At 37.8% G+C, this 21,691-nt stretch overlaps 1 protein-coding gene across 1 annotated transcript in view; it reads right to left on the reverse strand.

The window, feature by feature from the left end:
* The window catches only part of KCNT2 (potassium sodium-activated channel subfamily T member 2), a 295,119-nt gene that overhangs the window by 13,892 nt on the left and 259,536 nt on the right, over positions 1–21,691 (reverse strand). The window contains exons 23-24 of the mRNA XM_070746341.1: positions 4,075–4,176; positions 1,405–1,488 (exon numbers count right to left, since the gene is read on the reverse strand). Coding sequence (XP_070602442.1) covers positions 1,405–1,488; positions 4,075–4,176 — 186 coding nt within the window. The remainder of the gene's footprint in view (positions 1–1,404; positions 1,489–4,074; positions 4,177–21,691) is intronic.

Consider the following 21,691-nt stretch of genomic DNA (forward strand, 5'->3'; position numbering starts at 1 on the left):
AAAGCATTATTTATTGTACTCTACAGTCCTTCAGTCCTTCCTGAGCATAATATATATCAATCCATGTCCAGGTTTCAGAAGTGTGCAATTATTATATATACCATATATCATAAGGCAAACAAAGTACAGAAGGAAAAGTGCAGTTTGTGATTGGAAAAAAAATCATTGCAAACTTTGTGCTTTGTATTGTTACAGGTACTATTTAAATTTAAAAGAAGTGATGACAGTACATTTTAACTTATTGTAGAAAGGCCTATCTACTAGGCCATCAAATCCTTCAGAAAAAAATGGGTTGAAAGTTGCTTCAGTCTGTCTCTACAAATACAGTTCACACATCTCTACCTTCCATGTATGACACCTCAGCTTCTTTCCCTCTTATCTCTTGGAACAGGGGTGTCAACCTCATGGCCCATGGCCCAGATGTGTCACATGCTGGCCTACCCATTTTAGCAAAGGAAAAAATGGTGTGATATGTCATGTGAAGATGTATCATCGCAAGTTTGACACTCCTGCTTTAGACAGAATATGTTTTCCCAATAACAAATATATTACTTTGCAAATAATCCTTTTGAATACTCTTATCTATCTATCTATCTATCTATCTATCTATCTATCTATCTATCTATCTATCTATCTATCTCTCTCTCTCTCTCTCTCTCTCTCTCTCTCTCTCTGTCTGTCTGTCTATCTATCTATCTATCTATCTATCTATCTATCTATCTATCTATCTATCTATCTATCTATCTATCTAGCTATCTAGCTATCTATCTAGCTAGCTAGCTAGCTAGCTAGCTAGCTATTGGATTTGTATGCCGCCCCTCTTCAAGGACTCGGGGCGGCTCACAACATATATAAAAACATAGTAGTATGTCTAATCCAATTAATATAATTAAAAAACTCTAAAAATCCTAAAATAATTTAAAACATTCATTATCATTCACTACGTAAAACACACTAAAAAACACTCATTGGTCAGGGGGAAAGATCTAATGACTCTAGGCCTGGCGACAAAGATGATTCTTTAAACTTTGTTGGAAGGCAAGGAGGGTGGGGGCACTGCGAATCTCCAGGGGGAACTGATTCTAGAGGGCCACCTCACCCCCCCCCCCCCGAGAAGGCTCTTCCCCTAGGCCCCACCAGCTGACATTGTCTGGCTGATAGGACACTGAGGAGACCAACTCTGTGGGACCTGACCGGATGCTGGGATTCGTGCGGCAGAAGGCGGTCTCGGAGATAATCTGGTCCTATGCCATGTAGGGCTTTATAGGTCATAACCAACACTCAATTTTCTGTCAATAAAGAAATGGCAACCATTCCTTCATAGAACCAATACCCAACTATCCCCTGCAGAGGAAAAAGAGCAATATAACTATTTAATTGAATATCTTAAAAATGTTAACTTACAGAACAGAGAAATCCAGATCCTGGTGTAGTATCTAGTCCCAGCAGAAGTCTAGTGATAGAGATCATGTAATCCTTAACGAATGACTAAAGATTTAAAATAATGAAAGAAATGTTTGAAACAGCGCCTAAATCATTAATATTCACAAAAGAAGGTGTACACACAGAATTACTGTTTTGTGGGTGGCAGATGTTCATTTAATACAGAGAAACCTGGCTTTATGATTGATACTGTACAATTCCTGTCTTTTGAAAGCTATAGATGTGCTATACCCATAAAATGACTTTTTGCCAACCTTAGCAGGTATTTTTTTAACTTCTTTTCAAGGTTTCCAATGGACGGTAAGTACACTATACTAAATAGTAGAGTTCATTCTTTAATTCATACAGTATGGTCTAAACTGGCCCTCATACACCTGACAATATAAGGATCTCAGTTAATTCAAACCTTGCCCTAAGAGTTCCTTGCCCTGTGAATGGACAAAAAATGAATTAATTAAATGACAGGAAGTTGCCTTTACAACTTTGCTTTACATTACAGAGACTCCACTGGCAGTTTGGCTCAAAAGATAAGAACAAGAAAAATGGTGGCCAAAGTAAAACAAGGAGGAAATGAGATGGTCTTTATACATTTAAAAGATGTTGACTCATTGACTCAATCCTGTTTATATAATTGGAAAACATGCCTTAGAGACAATAGGTAGGAAACAATAGGTAAGAAAACACAAATTGTTTAAAGAAGAATATGGGAATGGAGACCTGATTGGCTTACAAGCAGGTTGCAAAATGTTTTCAGTATAAAGCCTGACAGATTTCCTCTGCTGGGAGGGTGGAACTATTTTTAAGGAAGGGAAATAATACATGATTAAATAGTGAATGCTTTGGACCTAATCCAATCCTATATCCTAGACCTGTCTTTTTCTTATACTTTTTAAAAATGATGAAAAAAACCACATATGTTAATGCAGTTTGATAAGATGCCCAGACTCATTATGGTGATGTTTATATGGAAGAGGCTTTTCCATGCAGTAAAACTTGTATTCTGGTTTTTCAAATCTACAGGTATTTTTTTAAAAAACTGATGAACTCCTGTTTTACAAAATCTTTCTTGTCAAACAAATAACCAGCTTTGGAAAAGACAAGAACACAGTTTAGTTGCTCAGAGATGAAGCTCAGGTCAGGAAAAAAAAATCAGCATCATTTTTATTGTTAATGGCAGCAAACATCTGAAGCCTAGTTGTGCTACGATGGAGTTGTTTGAATCCTCATAGCTCCCTAGACACAACTCAGCAGCAGCATATTCATTAACTCTGTTGTAAGTACTGTGATGAAAAATGAATATTTTGAAATTGTCTATATCGCGTGCCCAGCTTTTTTCCCCCTGACCCTATTTTTTGAAAAATGGCCTCACATTTAATTCACATGCCAGAACGAGATAGCTGTTTGGTTGCAGTTTTAATAGTATAGATATGTTGGGCTATATCTAGAGCAATCCTAAAAGTTAAAAAATGAAAAATATGGATGGATATGGATGCACTAGTATGTCTACATGGCACATTCAAATATTTAAACAAAAAAACAACATGGAAATGTTACTAAATGACTGAGCACTAGGCGTTATTCATTATTATTGGAAAATCCAATAATAAGACTTCTAGAATAAGGAAATTAAGTGTAAGATTTATAAGTTCTGAGAGCTATGTGTAATGTCTCCCTTGGATGATTCCCCATATTCTTCCTCAGAGGTCAGCTCAAGGGAGGATGAGCTCATTCCTGGCATGTCAGCAATGGAATTGATTAATGGCTCTGAACAGCTGGCCAAAAGAGAATTGGAGGAGGCTTTACCTGGGGAAATCTTACAGAGTCAGCAAAGAGTAGGAGGAGCTACCTTCTCCACTAATCCAAGAGCAAGCAGGACAGAGAAAAGGCATGAGCAATGGAGGTCAGTTAATTTCTTGGCCCCGCCTTTCTTGATGAACTGCACTAGAAAGCTGGCTATTTATTACAACAGGTGGAGAGATGTGTTGCTGGGAGCAATGTATTGATTTTGTAGGTGCTTGTTTAATCATTGTGCTTCCTGCTTCATTGTGTTTGGAATTGTGTTTTGGAGATTTTGAACTTTCCTTGCCAAGTGAGCTCTCGTGTGTGTATTTAGGTTTTGCTGGCTGGATTTAAGTTTGCTTGGTGGACTTACTTGTTTGAGCAACTTTCAATTGCGTTACGGACTATTGGCCCATTGCTTTGTGGACTAATCTAGGCCTGCTTGTAGCTGGACTTATTTTGGACAATTCTGAGTCTTGGTGAAGGGAATTACTGGGTAACATTAATAAACCATAGTTACGTGTATGTGTGAGTGAGTGAGTGAGTGGGGCAGCACACTATGTGATAGAGTGGTTTTCAGATGTTGGACTAAGAGCCTACCCTCAGGAAAGAAAATTCTCTCTGTTACTTTGGACCCCGTTGGTCTCAGCCCAACAGGGGAAAAATAGGTAGAATGAACACTGTGTACATGGTCTTGAGGTCTTGATGAAAACAAGGATAAACAGAGTTCTCTTTATGGCTTAACTTGGTTCCCAGAGGAATTCTTAAGAACATAGGAACCCAAATAACCTTTCAGAAAATCAAGATGATTTGGTATTTTTTCAAAAGAATACATTTTACCCTTCACCGTACCTGATACAGCAAGGTGTCCAGCATGCTGATACTGAAAACTCTGCCAGCAGCAAAGGGCAATCGAAACATGAATGCCAGGTTAGAACCTTTCTCTCGTTCTCTCTGTTTCACATCCAAGTCAAATGTATGAAGGGAATGGCGGCGGAGGGGGGAGGTGTTTGAAGAGGAAGAACAGAAAAAGACAAAAAGACAACGTCAACATTGTAATGCCTTAAATGAATTGCACTTGAGAGTGGTCCATGAGAAACATTACTGCCACAGTAAACATTTCTTTAGTCCTTGCTGTGAATTCATTAATTAATTCACTACTCAAGGCAGTAATGGTGTATCTCAAGGGCATTTCTTTTTTTCCCCCCAAGACCCAACATTTTGAGAGTTATCTTCTGAAACAAACAACGAAATAGGACACTTGTGCACACTTATATGAAGTTGTGCCACCAGTGAGATTACAAACCAAATTCCAACCTGCATTAAACTATTGGGAGTCTCACCATATGAGGGTATGTCACTTTGCAGTCGGCAAAGAGCTACCAATACTCTGAATATTATGAGCAGTGGTTTCTCTATCTCCAATACTTGTCGATCCACAGAAAATTCCTTGCTGAATCAGCATCTTGGTATAGTTATCTATTTCAATTCATGTGACATCCTGATCAATTTCTGTGACAGAGAAAGGACACCTACACCTCTGAAAAATAGACTGAAAATGGCAGATAAGCTATAAGCTTTCTTACCATTTGATATTAATGCCGGTAAAGTTAATAATAGAAATGAGAGAACATTTCAATTTCCTAAATTATTACATAGCTATTGATTTAAAAGTTGTACTTTTCTTACCAAGGATTCCTTTGAGTATACACAATGATTATGGTTTCCTGTATTAATTTCCTATTATTAGCATAACACAGTGTTCTTTAAATGATCTTTTGAATAGGAGCCTGTTTTCTATATTTTCATACTTCAGTTAAATTGACACTTAATATACAGTGTAAGAAATTTGTTTAAGAGACTTTCCTTCCTTGAACAATTTTAAATTTCAATCCATTTTTTCTCAAGGACAATATTGTAGGATAGGAAAAATGCAAAAATGGTGAGCAAAAAAATAAACTATAATTAAAAAACAATAAAAATCATTCTCCACAGTTCAACAATATTGAAAATATTTTAATATTTACATATACATTGATTTGCATTCCAGTTTGTATATTTTACACTATTATTGAAATTATAATATGCACTACCACCAAAATAAACATCATCTGCACTGAGCCCAAAAGTAATGTTATACCCTAAAATGGAAGACAACTATGATAAATGAAAAGATGAAAAATAGGGCATTTGACTGCTTAAAGGTATCACAATTAATATGTTCAACCATTTTATTAATTACAAAACCAATCTGAAATTTATTAGTATAAGTCTTTTTGGTGGTGATGTTAGTACTGTATTTCAAAGAGTATAAAGCAAATGTCCTCATCAGAAAACAAAAATCTATTGTTAAATGTTGGAATAAGGGATATATTCTAATTACATTTGCTGTTATCAGATTTATATTAAATCGTATAAATTATTATGGTCCATGATTAGAAAACAGGTCACAGAATATGATCCCAAAGCAAAATCAATTTGAAACAGTTAATAAACTGAAACATTTATATAATCTTGTGTTAGCTATGGATATCATTATAAAACTAATGACATAACAGCAAATGTGACATAATATCAATTGTATCTGCACGAAGAAAACACATGCAAAGAGATATATCAATATTTCCAGTAAGGACAAACACAGGATATTAAAACAAGCTAAGATGAAAGCCTTGTGGTATTTTGCAATCTATTCTATTAAAAGAAATTATCCAAGGAAAATGTTTTCTTTAGCTTTTATTTCTGTGTCCTTCGCATTATTTCTCTATAAATCAATATCTATTATTTACCAATTTTGAAATATATTTACCTTTAGGGAAATCCAAGGATTGCAAGACAATTTAAAAAGACCTTAATTGTATAGTTTTATCGCCAAGGTCTTCTTTCAATTTGAGTGAAAGTTATCTAGCAAGTTCATAAGGACTAAACTTGTCAATTTAAGCCAGTAAGTAATCTTGCTTATCCAAATCTCTGCTTCTCATGAAACAAATTCTGTCTCCAAGCTATGACTACATTAGCAGACCAAAGAAAGCCTTCAAACATTTGAATCAAATTGTTTCTAAAGAGAAAAATCTTTGTAGATGAAAGTATGTTATATAGCAGTTTGGTAAGTCCCTTTTTTTGGAACACTCAAATGACAAAGAAAATTGGGGGGGAGGGGGAAGGGGGGGAGAGGGACAGAGAATTTCACTACACATTTCCCAGAAATTTGAAGACTAGAAAATAACACCCAACTATCTACAGTATGCAAGTTACCCTGCTCTAGCTTATAGCCATCAATTCACTATCTATATTTTGTTAAGTTTTTAGAAAAGAGAGGTCACGATCTGAAAGGTTTGTTTTCTTAGCTACTACTGATTTTTTTTTAAAAAAGGTCATGTCAACAGCATTCAACAAAAACATAGAATAGAATAACAGAGTTATTATTATTATTTTATTATTTATTAGATTTGTATGCCGCCCCTCTCCGTAGACTTGGGGCGGCTCACAGCAATAACAAAGACAATGTAAAAACAAATCTAATAATTTAAAAAACACTAAAAACCCCATTATTAAAAGCAAACATACACACAAACATACCATGTGTAAACTGTTGGAAGGGACCTTGGAGGTATTATAATCCAACCCCCTACTTAGGCAGGAAACCCTACTTCAGACAAATAGTTATCTAACATCTTAAAAACTTCCAGTGTTGGAGCATTTACAACTTCTGGAGGCAAGTGGTTCCACTGATTAATTGTTCTAACTGCCAGGAAATTTCTCCTTAGTTCTAGGTTGCCTCTCTCCTTAATTAGCTTCTACCTATTGCTTTTTATCTTACCCTTAGGTGCTTTGGAGAATAGCTTGACTCCCTCTTCTTTGTGGCAACCCCTGAGATATCAGATCACTACTATCATGTCACCCCTAGTCCTTCTTTCTATTAAACTAGACATACTTAATTCCAGCAACTGTTCTTCATGTGTTTTAGCCTGCAGTCCCCAAATCATATTTCATCTGGGTGACACAAAGTGGTAACGTGCTGTTAATGAAGTTGAAGATTGAAGATTAGGGTCAGAGACTACTTGGATTAACAAATTAGACTAAGACACTTCATATAAATTTAAATTATATCAAACCAGAGATAAAGATTTCCTACATTCATAAAATATAAATTCTGGGTAGATTATCTATCTATCTATCTATCTATCTATCTATCTATCTATCTATCTATCTATCTATCATCTATCTATCTATCTATCTATCTATCTATCTATCTATCTATCTATCTATCTATCTATCTATCTATCTATCTATCTATCTATTAGATTTGTATGCCGCCCCTCTCCATAGACTCGGGGCGGCTTAGTTATATAGCATCTGATGTTTTCATGCAAGTATCAAGATTTATGACCATATATTTCAAATGGGCATTTATTCCCTTTCTAGACAGCTAAAGAAATTTAAACTTTTTCTCACTTTAAATTACAACGAAGTGTCACGTACAAGCTGAAATATTAAATATTTGCATAAGTCTATGTACCTTCCTACATTTTGGTTGTGTTTCTTTTTTATCTTTTTCACTGCAGTTATCAATCATACATGTCTTTTGAATATGATCCACCATGGAATTGAATCAATGAGTTGGAACCATATGCCAACCAATGAACTTCATAGAAAATACTGTTTAACACATCCTTCATTTGTTCTAAACATTAATTCAGTTTTAATTGCAAATATCAAGATCATATTGCACAGTATTTTCTTTTAAATAAAATATTGGATTTCCTTCTATTCTTTTTTATTCGTGATTCTCAAAATTAATTCTACAATACTCCATAATTAGTTTCATTTTATCCTCTCTACATTACTGAAAGAACAAGAGGACCTTACAATGGTAAAAATGGAGGGAAAAGGTGAGGTAAAAAAGCTTCGGTAAAATATGGACATGGTTCTTTTGATTTTTATGTTCATTTTTATTTATTTATTTATTTATTATTTAGATTTGTATGCCGCCCCTCTCCGCGAACTCGTGTCCGCTTATTCTGCTTTGTTTTACAGGATTAGATTTTCTTTTCTTAATTCTTATCTCCAGTCTTAATATATTTTGTCCTTTAAAAAAAAAGGAAAATCAGACCAGCATTTAACACTGGTTTCTTACGATCACACATTCCTTCCCCCCACCTCCAGCTGTCTGCAATTGTGTGATAATTTAAATTGCAGTCTAGTCCCTGGTATGTGATATGAACAAAATCTTATCCTCTTCCTATTGTCATGCATAATGATACTGCCATGGATATGACAAGGTAGAGATATACATCATATAAGTCTCCAGTAAAGGGGAGGGAGTATCTATTTGCTACTAGATTAAGAAAAAGAACCTCCCATTCCTTAAAAATACTTAATTCTCAAAAGACAGTGGTACCTCTACTTACGGATGCCTCTACTAACGAACTTTTTGAGATACGAACCCGGTGTTTAAGAATTTTTTGCCTCTACTTCCAAACTATTTTCTACTTACGAACCTGAGCCCAGGTTCGTGCGCTCTCTTACTGCCGCAGGGATTCCTCTGCCTTGTGACTGCCACCGCCGGGATTCCCCAATGGAAAGTGGCAGCACACACACACACACACACAACAAACTCCCCACTCCCCCCACAGGCTCGAGAACTGTCTTAATTGGACGAGGAAGCAGCCAAAGCAGGAAGCGATGCACACCCTCCCCCTCCTCCTCCTATTGATCCCACTCCCCCACGGAACAAACAAGAGGCCAAAAAAAGTTAAAAGGCTTCTCAGTCGGTGGCTTTTTCTGTTCTCTGGACGCTGGGGGAAGGGATAAGTCTCTTCCTTGGATTCAGGCTGCCCTGATCAAAGGGAGGGCTTCTTTCTTTGGGGGCTGAGAGAGACCTATCTCTTCCCCCAGTGTCCAGAGAACAGAAAATGCTCCCTTGGATCCAGACTGTCCAGATCAAAGGGAAGGCTTCTTTTCTCTGGGGTCTGAATCCAAGGGAGTGTTTCCTGTTCTCTGGATGTGGGGGAAGGCAAATCCTTCGCCAGTGTCCCCCTATGCTCAAGCCCCTCTCGCACAGGGAAGGAGGCACCAATTCGCTGGATGGTGGTTTAATATGACTCTTCATGATCAGTCAAATGTGGCAATAAACTCTATCCTTCTACCCACTGCATTTCCTTCCCCAAGGTTCCAATTCTTTTTATTGTCTATCTTTGTTCAAAAAACCTCTTTGGAGTCTGCAATGCCAAAGGTTTTTTTTTCCTGCACCCTGCCTCTGTTCCCCTTTGACAGGGGACTATCTCGAAGGCGAGGACGCTTTTGAAAGAAACACCTGGGATCTTCCAGACAGAAGAATTGAAATAAAGCTGCCAGTCATTCTGTCAAATCTCCCCTCACTTCCTTTGAAGGAGGGAGGGCAGACAGGAGGAAAGCAGGGAGAGCCCGGCAGAGAGGAGGCGACGGGGGGGGGGGGGAGGGCGTCATCTCCGCACTAAGGAAAGAAGAAAGCGGGCCACCCTCAGAAGAAATGGCTGAGGCAAAGCTCTCGCCAGCAGACCTGGGCTGTGCAGGGGAGATGGCTGGAGGCCGTCCCCCCGCCAACCTGTCCTGGCAGCAGCTCAAGCCCCCGCTCCACCCTGTCCTGCCAACCTGTCCTAGCAGAAGGGACTCCTGGGTGGCCTTGGCATGGCTTTTGGAGAGGGCGGTGCCAGTGCTGTTGGCCGAAGGGAGACAGGCAAGGCAACTGGGTGGGAAGGCAGTGGCTCCGGGCTCTTCTGCCTGTCCAGGAGCCTAAAGTTCCGCCCTTCCACACACCCAGCTTTGGCCTCCGCGGGCTCCTGGCAGGAGGGGGCAGCGGGTGATGGATGGCCGGGGCTCCAGCGGACACATTTTGGCAGCGAGATGGAGAAAATCCCCTCTCGCCTGCCACTTTCTCGGCTCACTGCTTTTTTTTTTAAGCCTTAAAGTTTTGTAATTTGCACGCATTATTCGTTTTTACATTGATTCCTATGGGAAAAATTCCTTCTACTTACAAAATTTTCTACTTATGAACCTGGTCATGGAATGAATTAAGTTTGTAAGTAGAGATACCACTGTACATGCTTAAACACAATGAAGAAAATTGGGGGGAGGGTTAATGCTTCATTACCCTTCAATCTGTGAGTTCTATCTCCAAAATGTCGTGGATTAAGAATATTAAAAAAATAAGTTTGGCAGAAGAGTGAGTTTCTATTAGTTCATACAAAAATAATGTATAACATATTAATTTGTTTGGGCTTCTGTTGCTGTCAAGCCTATACCAACTGCTCTTAACCAAGAATGCAAAAAGCTCATTAGTCAGATTTATTGAAAGGAAAATATCTATCTTGGAGACTGGATATTCATACTTTCATTCTCATTTACCTGTGAGTACACTAAGCTTCTTTTTTTAAAAAAAATCATCTTTTTAATAGCTCCCTTGACAGGATGGAAATGTTTTTCCCTGCTTGCCAGTTATAGAAAGAATATACAACTGTTAAGGTTCAGCAGTATTTTGCAAATAGCTATTCCCATTCCAGGTTCATAAAATTTCATTACATCTGCCTTACTGTTGGAGTTTACACTTTTTAAAAAAATAATGGCTCTTTTAACGGCTTGTTTATGATTGTTTTACATATGGAAGCCATCCAGAGTCTTATGGATGGGTTGGCACAGAAATTATTTAAAACAATCAACTAAATCCTCATATTTATGGAAATGACTTTGTATCCTAAAGTGAATGCATTATAAACAATGTTTTTTTAAAATCCCGCAAAAGTTAAGGTTGATTCATATTTGCTCATCACTTTTATGATTCCTGCGTGAGTTTCTTGAACCATCACAGAACTGAAAGCACAGGGAAATATTTAATTTCTCTTTACTTCACTGAAGTTATTTCACATAATCAGAAGCTCATCATCAATTGTATTGTAATGAAATAATGTACTCATTGTTGTGAACTACTGTTTTAATCCCACTGAACACAATTGGAAAACTTTAATTCTGTATAATAGGCATGGCCAACCTGTGTAATAGGTATGGCCAACTTTAAGACTTGTGAACTTCAACCATGGCTAGGAAATTTTGGGAGTTGAAGTCCACAAGTCTTAAAGTTGCTGAGGTTGGACACCTCTGCTATGTAGGATAATTGCTAATTCCGCTTTTCATCAAAAAATTAAAAATAAAATCCCTATCTTTCCTGGAATATATTCATTTTCCTAATCATACATGGAAACAATGGGCGAGGGGGTCCACTTGAACTTTAATTTGTATGAAGCAACCAGCAAAGTTAGAGTTTGACTTTGGGCATATGAATGCTCATATTTTCTGCTGAACAAAAGGCTCTTGCTTGATCAGTTGCCAACTGCGATTGCTTAGCTATTTCCAAAGAGAAAAGAACAAACAAGGGAAGTTACAGCTGTAGCAGCAGATGGAGTTCTCTTTCTGACTTAGGGAATTCTTGCTCCAGAAGCCCATTAAGCCACCAAGTCAATTTTCCATGTTTGGTTATACACTTTTGCTGAAGGCAACAGTTGCATTTTGGAGTGCCTTTGTGCTGCAAAAATCTACCTCAGGAATTAACAGTCAGCTACGCATCATATCACACAAAGCAATTTCCTGCTAAATATTTAGTTGCATTTCATTGTGTACAAGGGAATTCTGGGAAGCTTAATGAACTACCAGTGATTGCGAACTGGAAAAGGTGAATTAAATACATCAGTAAACACAGCCTCGAGCAAGAAAAACAGAGCTAATTTTTCAGTTTATGGGCAAGTAGAATTAGGCTGTGCTTAGTAGTTTTCTGCAAGCATTCACATTTTTAGGTTAAGAATTGGCCATCTGCTGCCCTCAATTTGATTGAAATACCTTTCACAAGCAATCAGTTCAGACATGGGCCAAGATCAGTCTCGCTCTTGGCAGTCTGTTAGGAAAAAAACAGTGGGATGGAAAGACAGAGAAAGGGAGGAAAGAAGGATGGCTCACCGTTCAACACTAAAGTTACGTTCTTTATGCATTTGCATTTCTGGCAATATGTTAGAATGAGTCATAGGAAGTATTTAATATGACATATTATGAGAGATAAGCCAAATTGCACATATTTATGCAAACACACAACCCGCATATATTCCACTTCTCAAGACTTAGAGGAATAGATCCATCAGAATAAGAAATTACTGAGTTTGCCATTGTGGATGTCATAAGTATTCCTGCCAGGAGCCATGCATGTCTCAATACACATGAGCACTGCAGTGAAACTGTGAATGCACACATACAGTGATACCTCGTCTTACAAACACCTCGTCAAACTTTTCAAGATACAAACCCGGGGTTTAAGATTTTTTTGCCTCTTCTTACAAACTATTTTCACCTTACAAACCCACCGCCACCGCTGGGATCCCCCACCTACGGACTTCCATTGCCAGCGAAGCACCTGTTTTTGCACTGCTGGGATTCCCCTAAGGTTCCCCTCCATGGGAAACCCCACCTCCGGACTTCCGTGTTTTTGTGATGCTGCAGGGAAATCCCAGCAGGGAATCCCAGCAGCGCAAAAACGGGTGCTTCTCTGGCAACGGAAGTCTGGAGGGGGGGGTTTCCCAGCGAGGGGAGCCTCAGTGAAATTGCAGCATCGCAAAAACACAGAGGTCTGGAGGTGGGGTTTCGAGGACTTAGGTGTTTTTGCAATGCTGCGATTTCACTGATGCTTCCTTCGCTGGGAAACCCCACCTCCGGACTTCCGTTGCCAGCAAAGCACTCGTTTTTGCGGTGCTGGGATTCCCCTGCTGGGATTCCCCTGCAGCATTGCAAAAACACAGAAGTCTGGAGGTGGGCTTTCCCATGGAGGGGAGTCTCAGGGGCATCCCAGCAGCACAAAAACAGGTGCTTCAGCTGGCAAAAGGGGTGAATTTTGGGCTTGCACGCATTAATTACTTTTCCATTGATTCCTATGGGAAACATTGTTTCATCTTACAAACTTTTCACCTTAAGAACCTCGTCCCGGAACCAATTAAGTTTGTAAGACAAGGTATCACTGTAGTTTCTTTTCTGGATCATGGCTGTCAAAATCTTCTGACCGCTGCACAAACATGAGGAACTGAATAGAGTGTTATTACATTTTGGTTTGGATTTCTGTGTGGTAAAAAAAACCTTGAAACCCTGCACAGAAGTAAAAAGCAGCTGTGGAATATAAACTTTATCTAGAGATAAAATTCCTGGACTGTATGTCATGAATATCCTTGAAAAGTAAAAGACTGTTTTAAGAAAGGCCATTGCATTCATTCTTTTGTCCATAGTTATCAATCAATGCATTCTTTAGCCAGATAGCATATGGTTTACAATTTTCAAAGATATAAAGAGAGGTGTTATCACTTTGGCTCATAGCCTATAGAAATTCAGTAATACCTAAGCTTGTATACTGATAGGAAAGTACTTAAACAGCTAAGCCGAGCTCAAAATATCTTTCAACTTGAGAACTTTAAAGGAATAAATAATTTCAATGGTAACGGATGGGTAATCTCTTAAACATAACTAAACAATTGGAGTTGTTTTCTGTAGGTGTTTAACCTTGAAAGGACAAGACAAGAATGCCAGATACATTTATGGAACAATCTGATTAACATAAGAAATTTTAAACCACCCCCTCCCCATTTCAGTGAAAGAAATAAAATGCTTTTTCTTTGGGATTTCACAAATGTGAAATTATGCAAAATATAATTTTTACTTCTCATTTCAGTCAGATGTTCTCACTTCTTCTCCGGTAAGAAACTGAATGGTTTAATCACTCACAGGATTGCTATTATGCGGGTAAAATGGAGGGGGATTCCCATATAATCTCTTTTGAGGTCCTGAGTGAAAAAACCCTGGGATATAAATCTAACAAACGAACGGACTACACAAATAAAACCCTTAAAAGGGGGCAAGGGTATTTAAATAAGTGGTAATTAACATGTACACTTTGTTTAAAGTCCAGAATAAGTAACATTCTTTAGTTCCCTAAGTTGAGTCCAGAATAAATAACATTCTTTAGTTCCCTAAGTTGAGTAACAGTGATACCTTATTAGTCTTAATTATACTTTCATTTTAAAAAAGCAAAAAAACTAGGATTCTCTGGGTAGATTATACCTTTTAAAAAGATTGCAAATAACCCAGTCACCAAAACAACCAAAAAGGGGAAATGCAAGATTAATAAAAATGTGTGGGTTCTGACAAAATTCCTTTTCCTTGAAATCACCCATGTAAACATCGTAGCTTTAGAGCAAAGGTCTACAAGCTTGGCAACATTTAAGATTTATGGACTTCAACTCCCAGAATTCCTCAGCCAGTTTTCCTGACTGAGGAATTCTGGAAGTTGAAGTCCATAAGTCTTAAAGTTGCCAAGATTGGAGGCCCCTGCTCCAAAGTACCTGAGGTCAGGACAAGAAGCAATGGATGGAAGCTAATCAAGGAGAGAAGCAACCTAGATCTAAGGAGAAATCTCCTGAAAGTTAGAACAATTAATCAGTGGAACAAATTCTGGGAGTTGAAGTCCACAAGTCTTAAAGTTGTCAGGGACCCCCGCTTTTGAGGATAATTAAAACGCAAGTCTTGCTGTTTAATTTTAATGATATGTGTTGTCCCAAAGACAACACATATCTTTTTCAAAGAGGCAATGGATTTTCTGTTTTTTCTTTGGAGATGTTTCACTTCTCATCCAAGAAGCTTCCTCAGCGCTATCTGGATGTTGGGAATAGAAGGATTTCTGCTCCTTCCAAATGACCAGTTGTCTTCAAGGAATATAAATCCTTCCATCCCCCACTATCCAGACAGATCTTGGATGAGAAGTGAAACTTCAAAAAAACCCCACAAAGTCTAGTTGCTTCTTGAAAAACCACCTTTGGACTAGCCTTAAAAACCTAACATCATATGTGGTTGCTTTCTCAATCTGTTTTTGTAAAGAATTTGGAGGAGAACATGTCTACACTATTAACCAAACCTAGAATGTATTCTGTGACTTCTTTTTAGAAATAAGATTACTAAATGTGTGAATGATTTTTCACTTCCCCCAGTGTTTAATAAGACTGCAAAATAGCACCCTGTAATTTATGTACCTCACTTTTATATCCGAAAATAGTCATATACAGGAAAAGCTAGTTTGCACTCCAATGAAAGTTGTCATGAATCAATTTATCTGGGTCCAGGGTTAGATATAACTTAGGAAACTTGTTCTCCAAGACACCTTTTCTCAACTACCTCACACCCTAAACAGCTACAGTGGTACCTCATTATACGAACCCCTCATGATACGAATATCTCGAGATACGAACCCGGGATTCGGAATTTTTTTGTCTCTTGTTACGAACTTTTTCCGGCTTACGAACCCACCGCAGATCCCAAAATGGCGCTCTGCTGGGTGCTGCCGCCCGGCTGTCACCTTTTAAAACAGCCGGGGGGCTTCTCGGCGTTCTCCCGAACCCGAACTTTTCAGGTTTGGGAAGCCGCCGAGAAGCACCGCCGCCTGGCTGTTACCTTCTGAAACAGCCGGGGGGCTTCTCGGCGTTCTCCTCAACGCCGAATCCGGAAGTTCGGCAAAAGTTCAGGTTTGGGTTTTATTAAGAATCTTTTGGTATTTCCATGAAATTTGATTTAAATTCAGACAGTCCTTGACTTATGACCATAACTGAGTCTGGAATTTCCATCATAAGTGGTTAAAGTCATAAGTCAAGACCCCATTTTATGACAATATTTTATGAAAATTATTAAGTGAATCAGTTAACAGTTGTTAAATGGATGCAGCTTCCCTGATGGGCATTTCCCCCATAAATGTTCTTTTAAACCCTAGTCAGTAGCCCTAGCAAAATCCGAGCCCCGGATTATTAAAATCAACAATTCCCCAGATCCTTGAATACAAAAGTGAAAATATAGCAAAGCAGCAAAATATTTGTAATAATAATATATTGTCTTAAACCAGTGATGATGAACCTTTTTTGGTTTGCGTGCCAAAAAGGGGGGAATGTGGGAGGGATCACATGCCTGCGTGCCCATATGCATAATTGCATGCCACCACACACATGCACATGTGACCCTCTCTGCTCCTGCACATGATGGAATGCTTGTTTTTCGCTTTCCCTAGGCTTCAAAGCCTTTCTAGTGACCCGACTCCTAGTGGTCCCAGAAGGCCCAAAAATCAGTTGGCTGGTGCATACATGCATGCCAGGTTTCAGCTTGTGTGCCTACCAATATGGCTCCATGTGCCATTTCTTCACCATCATGGTCGTAAACAATCGAAAAACCATAGCAGAGTATAACATCGTCTCAGATATGCATTAATATGAAAACATATAAACAGGATAGATAAACAATGAAGGCAACATTATAGTGTGTACAAATATAGACTTAATATGATTATATGAATATGTAACTTCAAATATATACCATTTATTTCAAGAAGCCATGGGTAACTATAGTAACTTTGAATGAAAAATATACAAGTCAAAATTATCTTTAATTTGGTCCCACACCAAACATAGTCAAACAACAAACTGCTAAATGTGTTCTGATATCTATTTTCTCCAGCTTCTGCTATTGAAAATGCCTGTTTGTATATTGATATAATTTAAAAATTGTACAGATTATATCTGAACAGGACATTAAATCAGCATGTCAGGGCTGCAGCAATTTTTAAAGACGATGGCTTCGAAACATTTTCTTTTTATAGTTAAAATTGTCATTTATACATGAAATTAGTCTCCCACATTATGAAGAGGATATTTAAAGATATTTAAATATCTAAAGGATATTTCCAGGATTTAGTTTACAGAGAGAGCTTTTCATTCTCATCATTCTGATCTGAAACAACTCTTAACACTTTCAGGAGTCCAGGCTGTAGAGATTAAAAAAATAGCAGTGTACAAATTATCATGAAAGAAAGCTTATTTACTATGGTCTCTATGAAGAGAGCTAAATACATGTGTTAAAGTGTGTGTGTTTTCAGTACAGTACAGAAATCAATATTAGACTATTGAAAGTTCATGAAATATCAGTGATGACCTTATCCAATCCTATCTTTAAAATATGCTGATATGCCAACAAAGCTAATACATTTACATTCAAATTGTTGCATTAAAACCCATATCAGCATGTATTACATTTCTCCTAGAATTTGTCAAAACTGACAAAACTAACATCTACAAATATTAATATACAGTAACCAACACCATTCTTTTGCTCACTATTAGAAAATTATTTACATTGTTTAGTTGCTATTATGACAAAATTTTAAAGTAAGTAACAAATTTCAATAATTGATTCAATAACAAGAGGTGGGATATATCATTCACATATAATCCATGTTTCGGAAGAAAATTCTGTCTTTTGGACATTGAATGTTTAGTAAGAATTTGATATATATTATAGATAATAGGCGTCAGTCATTCCTGGTATGTTCGCTAAGAGAGATGTGATAGTTTTGAATAAAATATTTATCCAATACAGTCAGTGTAATAGCAGATAAATTATTAGTTTAATCTTATCGGCACCATTTGAGAAGATAAAATCTGCGTATGTGAACCTTTTATCACAAAGGTTGATAGAAATACAGAGAAACACATATAAATTGTGAATAAAGAGGTGAAAATGATGGGTGATTATATTACACATTATATTATTATATTACAATGTATTATATTATAAAGTTACAGTCATCTTTTGTGGATGGAGAGGATGGTTAAATAATTGTTTCTCCTCAGTCAAAATTAGATGAATGTCCTGGAAGTAAAATTATCCAGTTTGGAAAATCAAAACTGTTTTGAATAAAATCCTATTTAATTCTTTTTGAAGTTGGAGTAGACCTAATCAGCTGCTATAAATAATTGTTATTTGAAGTGGTGTGTTTTTATAGAAATTTTTCAGAGCAGCAGATGTAGCAATTGTAAAAGGCCAGAATTTATATAAAAAATTATTTTTAGAATTTGTGTCAAGACTGAGTTCAGTAAATAAAGCGCCCATGAAATATATGACTAGAGTTGCCATATTTTCAACCACCTGGTATAATATACAATGCACATTAATAGTTGATTTTCCTTCTCTGAAATCAGCCTCTTCATCTTTTAAAATGTTTTAAAATTTACCATAATTATCTGCAATTAAGATCCCCAGCATAAGTTTACAAATCGTACTTAAATTGATTGGTGGAGATAATTGGAAGGGCTAGAAATAGTTCCATTCTTATGAATGGAGAAAATAAAAGGTAGCATATCTTCAAAAAGGCATGTTGTTTTATTCATTTATATCTAAAACTGAGTCCCAATAGCCATCATTTCTTTTATTCAGCCCTGATGCTATATGTTCCCTGCCTGGAAATTTGCCATTTTCATTTGAGATATCATTTTGTGACATGACTAGAAGGATCCATTTAAGCAATGCATCCAACATTCTTTTTTTGTTCTTATTAATACTTTACACTATCTTTTAAATGAAACAGATCCACTGGTCAGGATAGACAATTATTAAATCTGTATACTCTGTTTTTCCAAAGGTGCTGTTTTAGTTAGTACACATTTCCCTAGCAAATCAGTGCTTGGATTATGATTCTATTTCATTACTAGGGGACGCAGTGACTCAGTAGCTAAGATGCTGAGCTAGTCGATCAGAAAGGTTAGAAATCATGTAAAAATGCAAGTAGGAAAATAGAGACCACCTTAAAGGGAAGGTAACAGCGTTCCATGCGCTTTCGGCATTTAATCATGCCAGCCACATGACCATGGGATTGTCATCAGACAGTGCTGGCTCTTTGGCTTAGAAACAGAGATGAGCTCCCTAGAGTTGGGAACATCTAGCACGTATGTGCGAGGGGAACCTTTACCTTTATTTCATTACTAAGAAGATGCTTTTGTATATTTCACAACAATTTGGTACAGCTACTTCAGTGGGTTTAAAATGGTTAAAAAGACTGGAACTCAAGAATCTCATTTATATTCAGTATATCTAAGTGTTCCTTATATATCTCTTTCTGTTATTTCCATATTCATATTGGATTAATTATACAGCTCCATTTTTGAAGTAGATGTAATTCACTGGTATTTAACGTTAACGTTACAGTTGTATATGGTTTCTGTTAACTCTATGTTCTATTCTTAGTTACAATGATTACATCACTAATACTTTTGACTCAGTAAACATAATACTTTTGACTTATTAAACATAATTAATTATAATGGTTTCCTGACAAGACTAGAATATTTGTTCCTTTTCATCATTCTCTACCAACTTGCTTAAACAGATACACACACAAACACACACACACACACAGGTTGATTTTCTGTCAAAATAACCCTGCTATTCCAAATATGGGAGGAAGCAAAAATATGTAACCATGTAAATTATAGTTTCTCGACTATAAAACAATTTATCTGCCTTGGAATGGCCCCTGCATGAGGCCAAGATGCAAAAGGAAAGCAAAGTTGCTTCCTCCCATATTGGTGGGTGTGGAGTAATGGTTCAGCTGCTGCAAGTGGGTTGGTTGGCTGTATTGAAATACACCAACCCAGCAATATTTATAGAGGGACGGCAGCTCAGACCATGCTTTGTTTGCCTGAGCACAAAGCCGAAGACAACAGCCTGAAGATAACAAGGTCGGACCTCATTGAAACATCGCCAGGAGTCTATTAACCTTAGCTGGGAAAAGACCCGAATATGCCAAGACCTACATACCTATACCCATGAAAAGCTATGAAAAGATAGATAGATAGATAAATAGATAGATAGATATATAGGATAGATAGATAGATAGATAGATAGATAGATAGATAGATAGATAGATAGATAGATAGATATAGATATAGATATAGATATAGATATAGAGAGATAGATTTACTTGGAGTTATATTTTGTTGTTTAAGTGTTCCCTTTATTTTTTTGATATACTGTATATACTCAAGTATAAGTCAAGTTTTTCAGCCTAAAAATGGGCTGGAAAAACGTGCCTTGACTTTTACTCGAGTCACTGACGGCACTCAGGCGCTGCGATGGCCCGAGCGTTGTCAGGGACTCCAGTTTAGAGCAGAGGGTGCCCGCTGGAGACCGGAAAGCATTGGTGGCTCGGGCAAGCAAGCTGTGTAGGGGCCGGGTCGTTACAGCTCCTGAAAGGCAGGTGCTCCCGAAGCGCTCTTGGGAAAGCGGCTGCGGGAGGTGCGGGGCAGGTGTTGCCTCTCCCCATTGCAGGAATGGCAGGCACTCCAAAAGCGCTCAGGGAAGCAATGGTTTGCTGTTCAGGATTGTGTGTGTGGACTCTCTATACTTTAGAATTGGACTCAATTTCCCAGTTATTGGGTGAGCAATTGGACTGCATTTAACCTGTGCCTTGTGTGTACCAGAAAATCCCTTTGACATTTAAAAAGGGAGCTGTTTCTGGTTTTCTGTTTATAAAAACTTTGGGGTTTTCCTTTTATCGTGTGGTATGTGTCTTCCTGGACTAATTACCCTGTAATTACGGGTGGTTGAGACACACCGGCAGAACAGTGTGATTGTGTTGTAATGATTGTTTTTAATATTATGGGTTTTAAATTTGTTTTTTAACTTATATTGGATTTGTACTTTGTATATTGTTTTGTTGTTGTTGTGAGCCACCCCGAGTCTTCAGAGAGGGGGGGCATACAAATCTAATAAATCTAAATCTAATCTAATCTAATCTTTCCCTGCCTCTCCAAGCACTCTGCTAGCTTTGCTTTATCCACCTGCCACCCCGGGGTGGTTGCAGAGAGCTCCTTGGTCACGCTGTTTTCTAGTAGATGGAATGGGGAGGAGGGACCCCGCATGGGAAAGCCTGGCTCCAGTTCCCTTTCGATCATCAGAGCCTGCAAACTTAAAAGCGCTTGTTTTGGCTGCTGTATGTATGTATGTATGTATGTATGTATGTATGTATGTATGTATGTATTTATGTATATATGATGTATATGTATATATATATATATATAATTCTCTGCCTTACAAGGCAAAGGTTGCAGGTTCAAGTCCCAGTGGGTATGGCTAGCTGATGAGGCCAAAATAAGGCCGAAATAGATCTATCCTAGTCTCCCTTAATTTTCAAATTCAGCAAAAAACCCCATGTGACGTATGTGTGTGTGTGTGTGTGTGTGTGTTTGTAGATTTTCACGGGTACAGGTATGATGGTCTTGGTATATTCGGGTTTCTTCCCTTGTAGGATTTGGAAATTTCTGGCGACGTTTCGATGAGGTCCCACTCGTCATCTTCAGGCTGGTGTCTCTGTCCTTGTTCTAGGGCGAACACAATGAGACCTGAGCTGCCTTCCTTCTATAAATACTGGTGGCTGGGTGTGGTTTGATGGCTCAGCAATTGCCTGCTGTGTAGAAACTTCCTGGTGAGTCAGTGGAGTAACACCTGGGGTCGTTGATGTAACTGAGGTATGCTGATTAGTTAATGGTTGTAGATTAGGCATGATAACCTGAGTAGTTGGAGCTTGCAGGCTACTTGATTG

The sequence above is a fragment of the Erythrolamprus reginae genome, chromosome 3, assembly GCF_031021105.1.
Source record: "Erythrolamprus reginae isolate rEryReg1 chromosome 3, rEryReg1.hap1, whole genome shotgun sequence".
Lineage (NCBI taxonomy): Eukaryota > Metazoa > Chordata > Lepidosauria > Squamata > Dipsadidae > Erythrolamprus > Erythrolamprus reginae.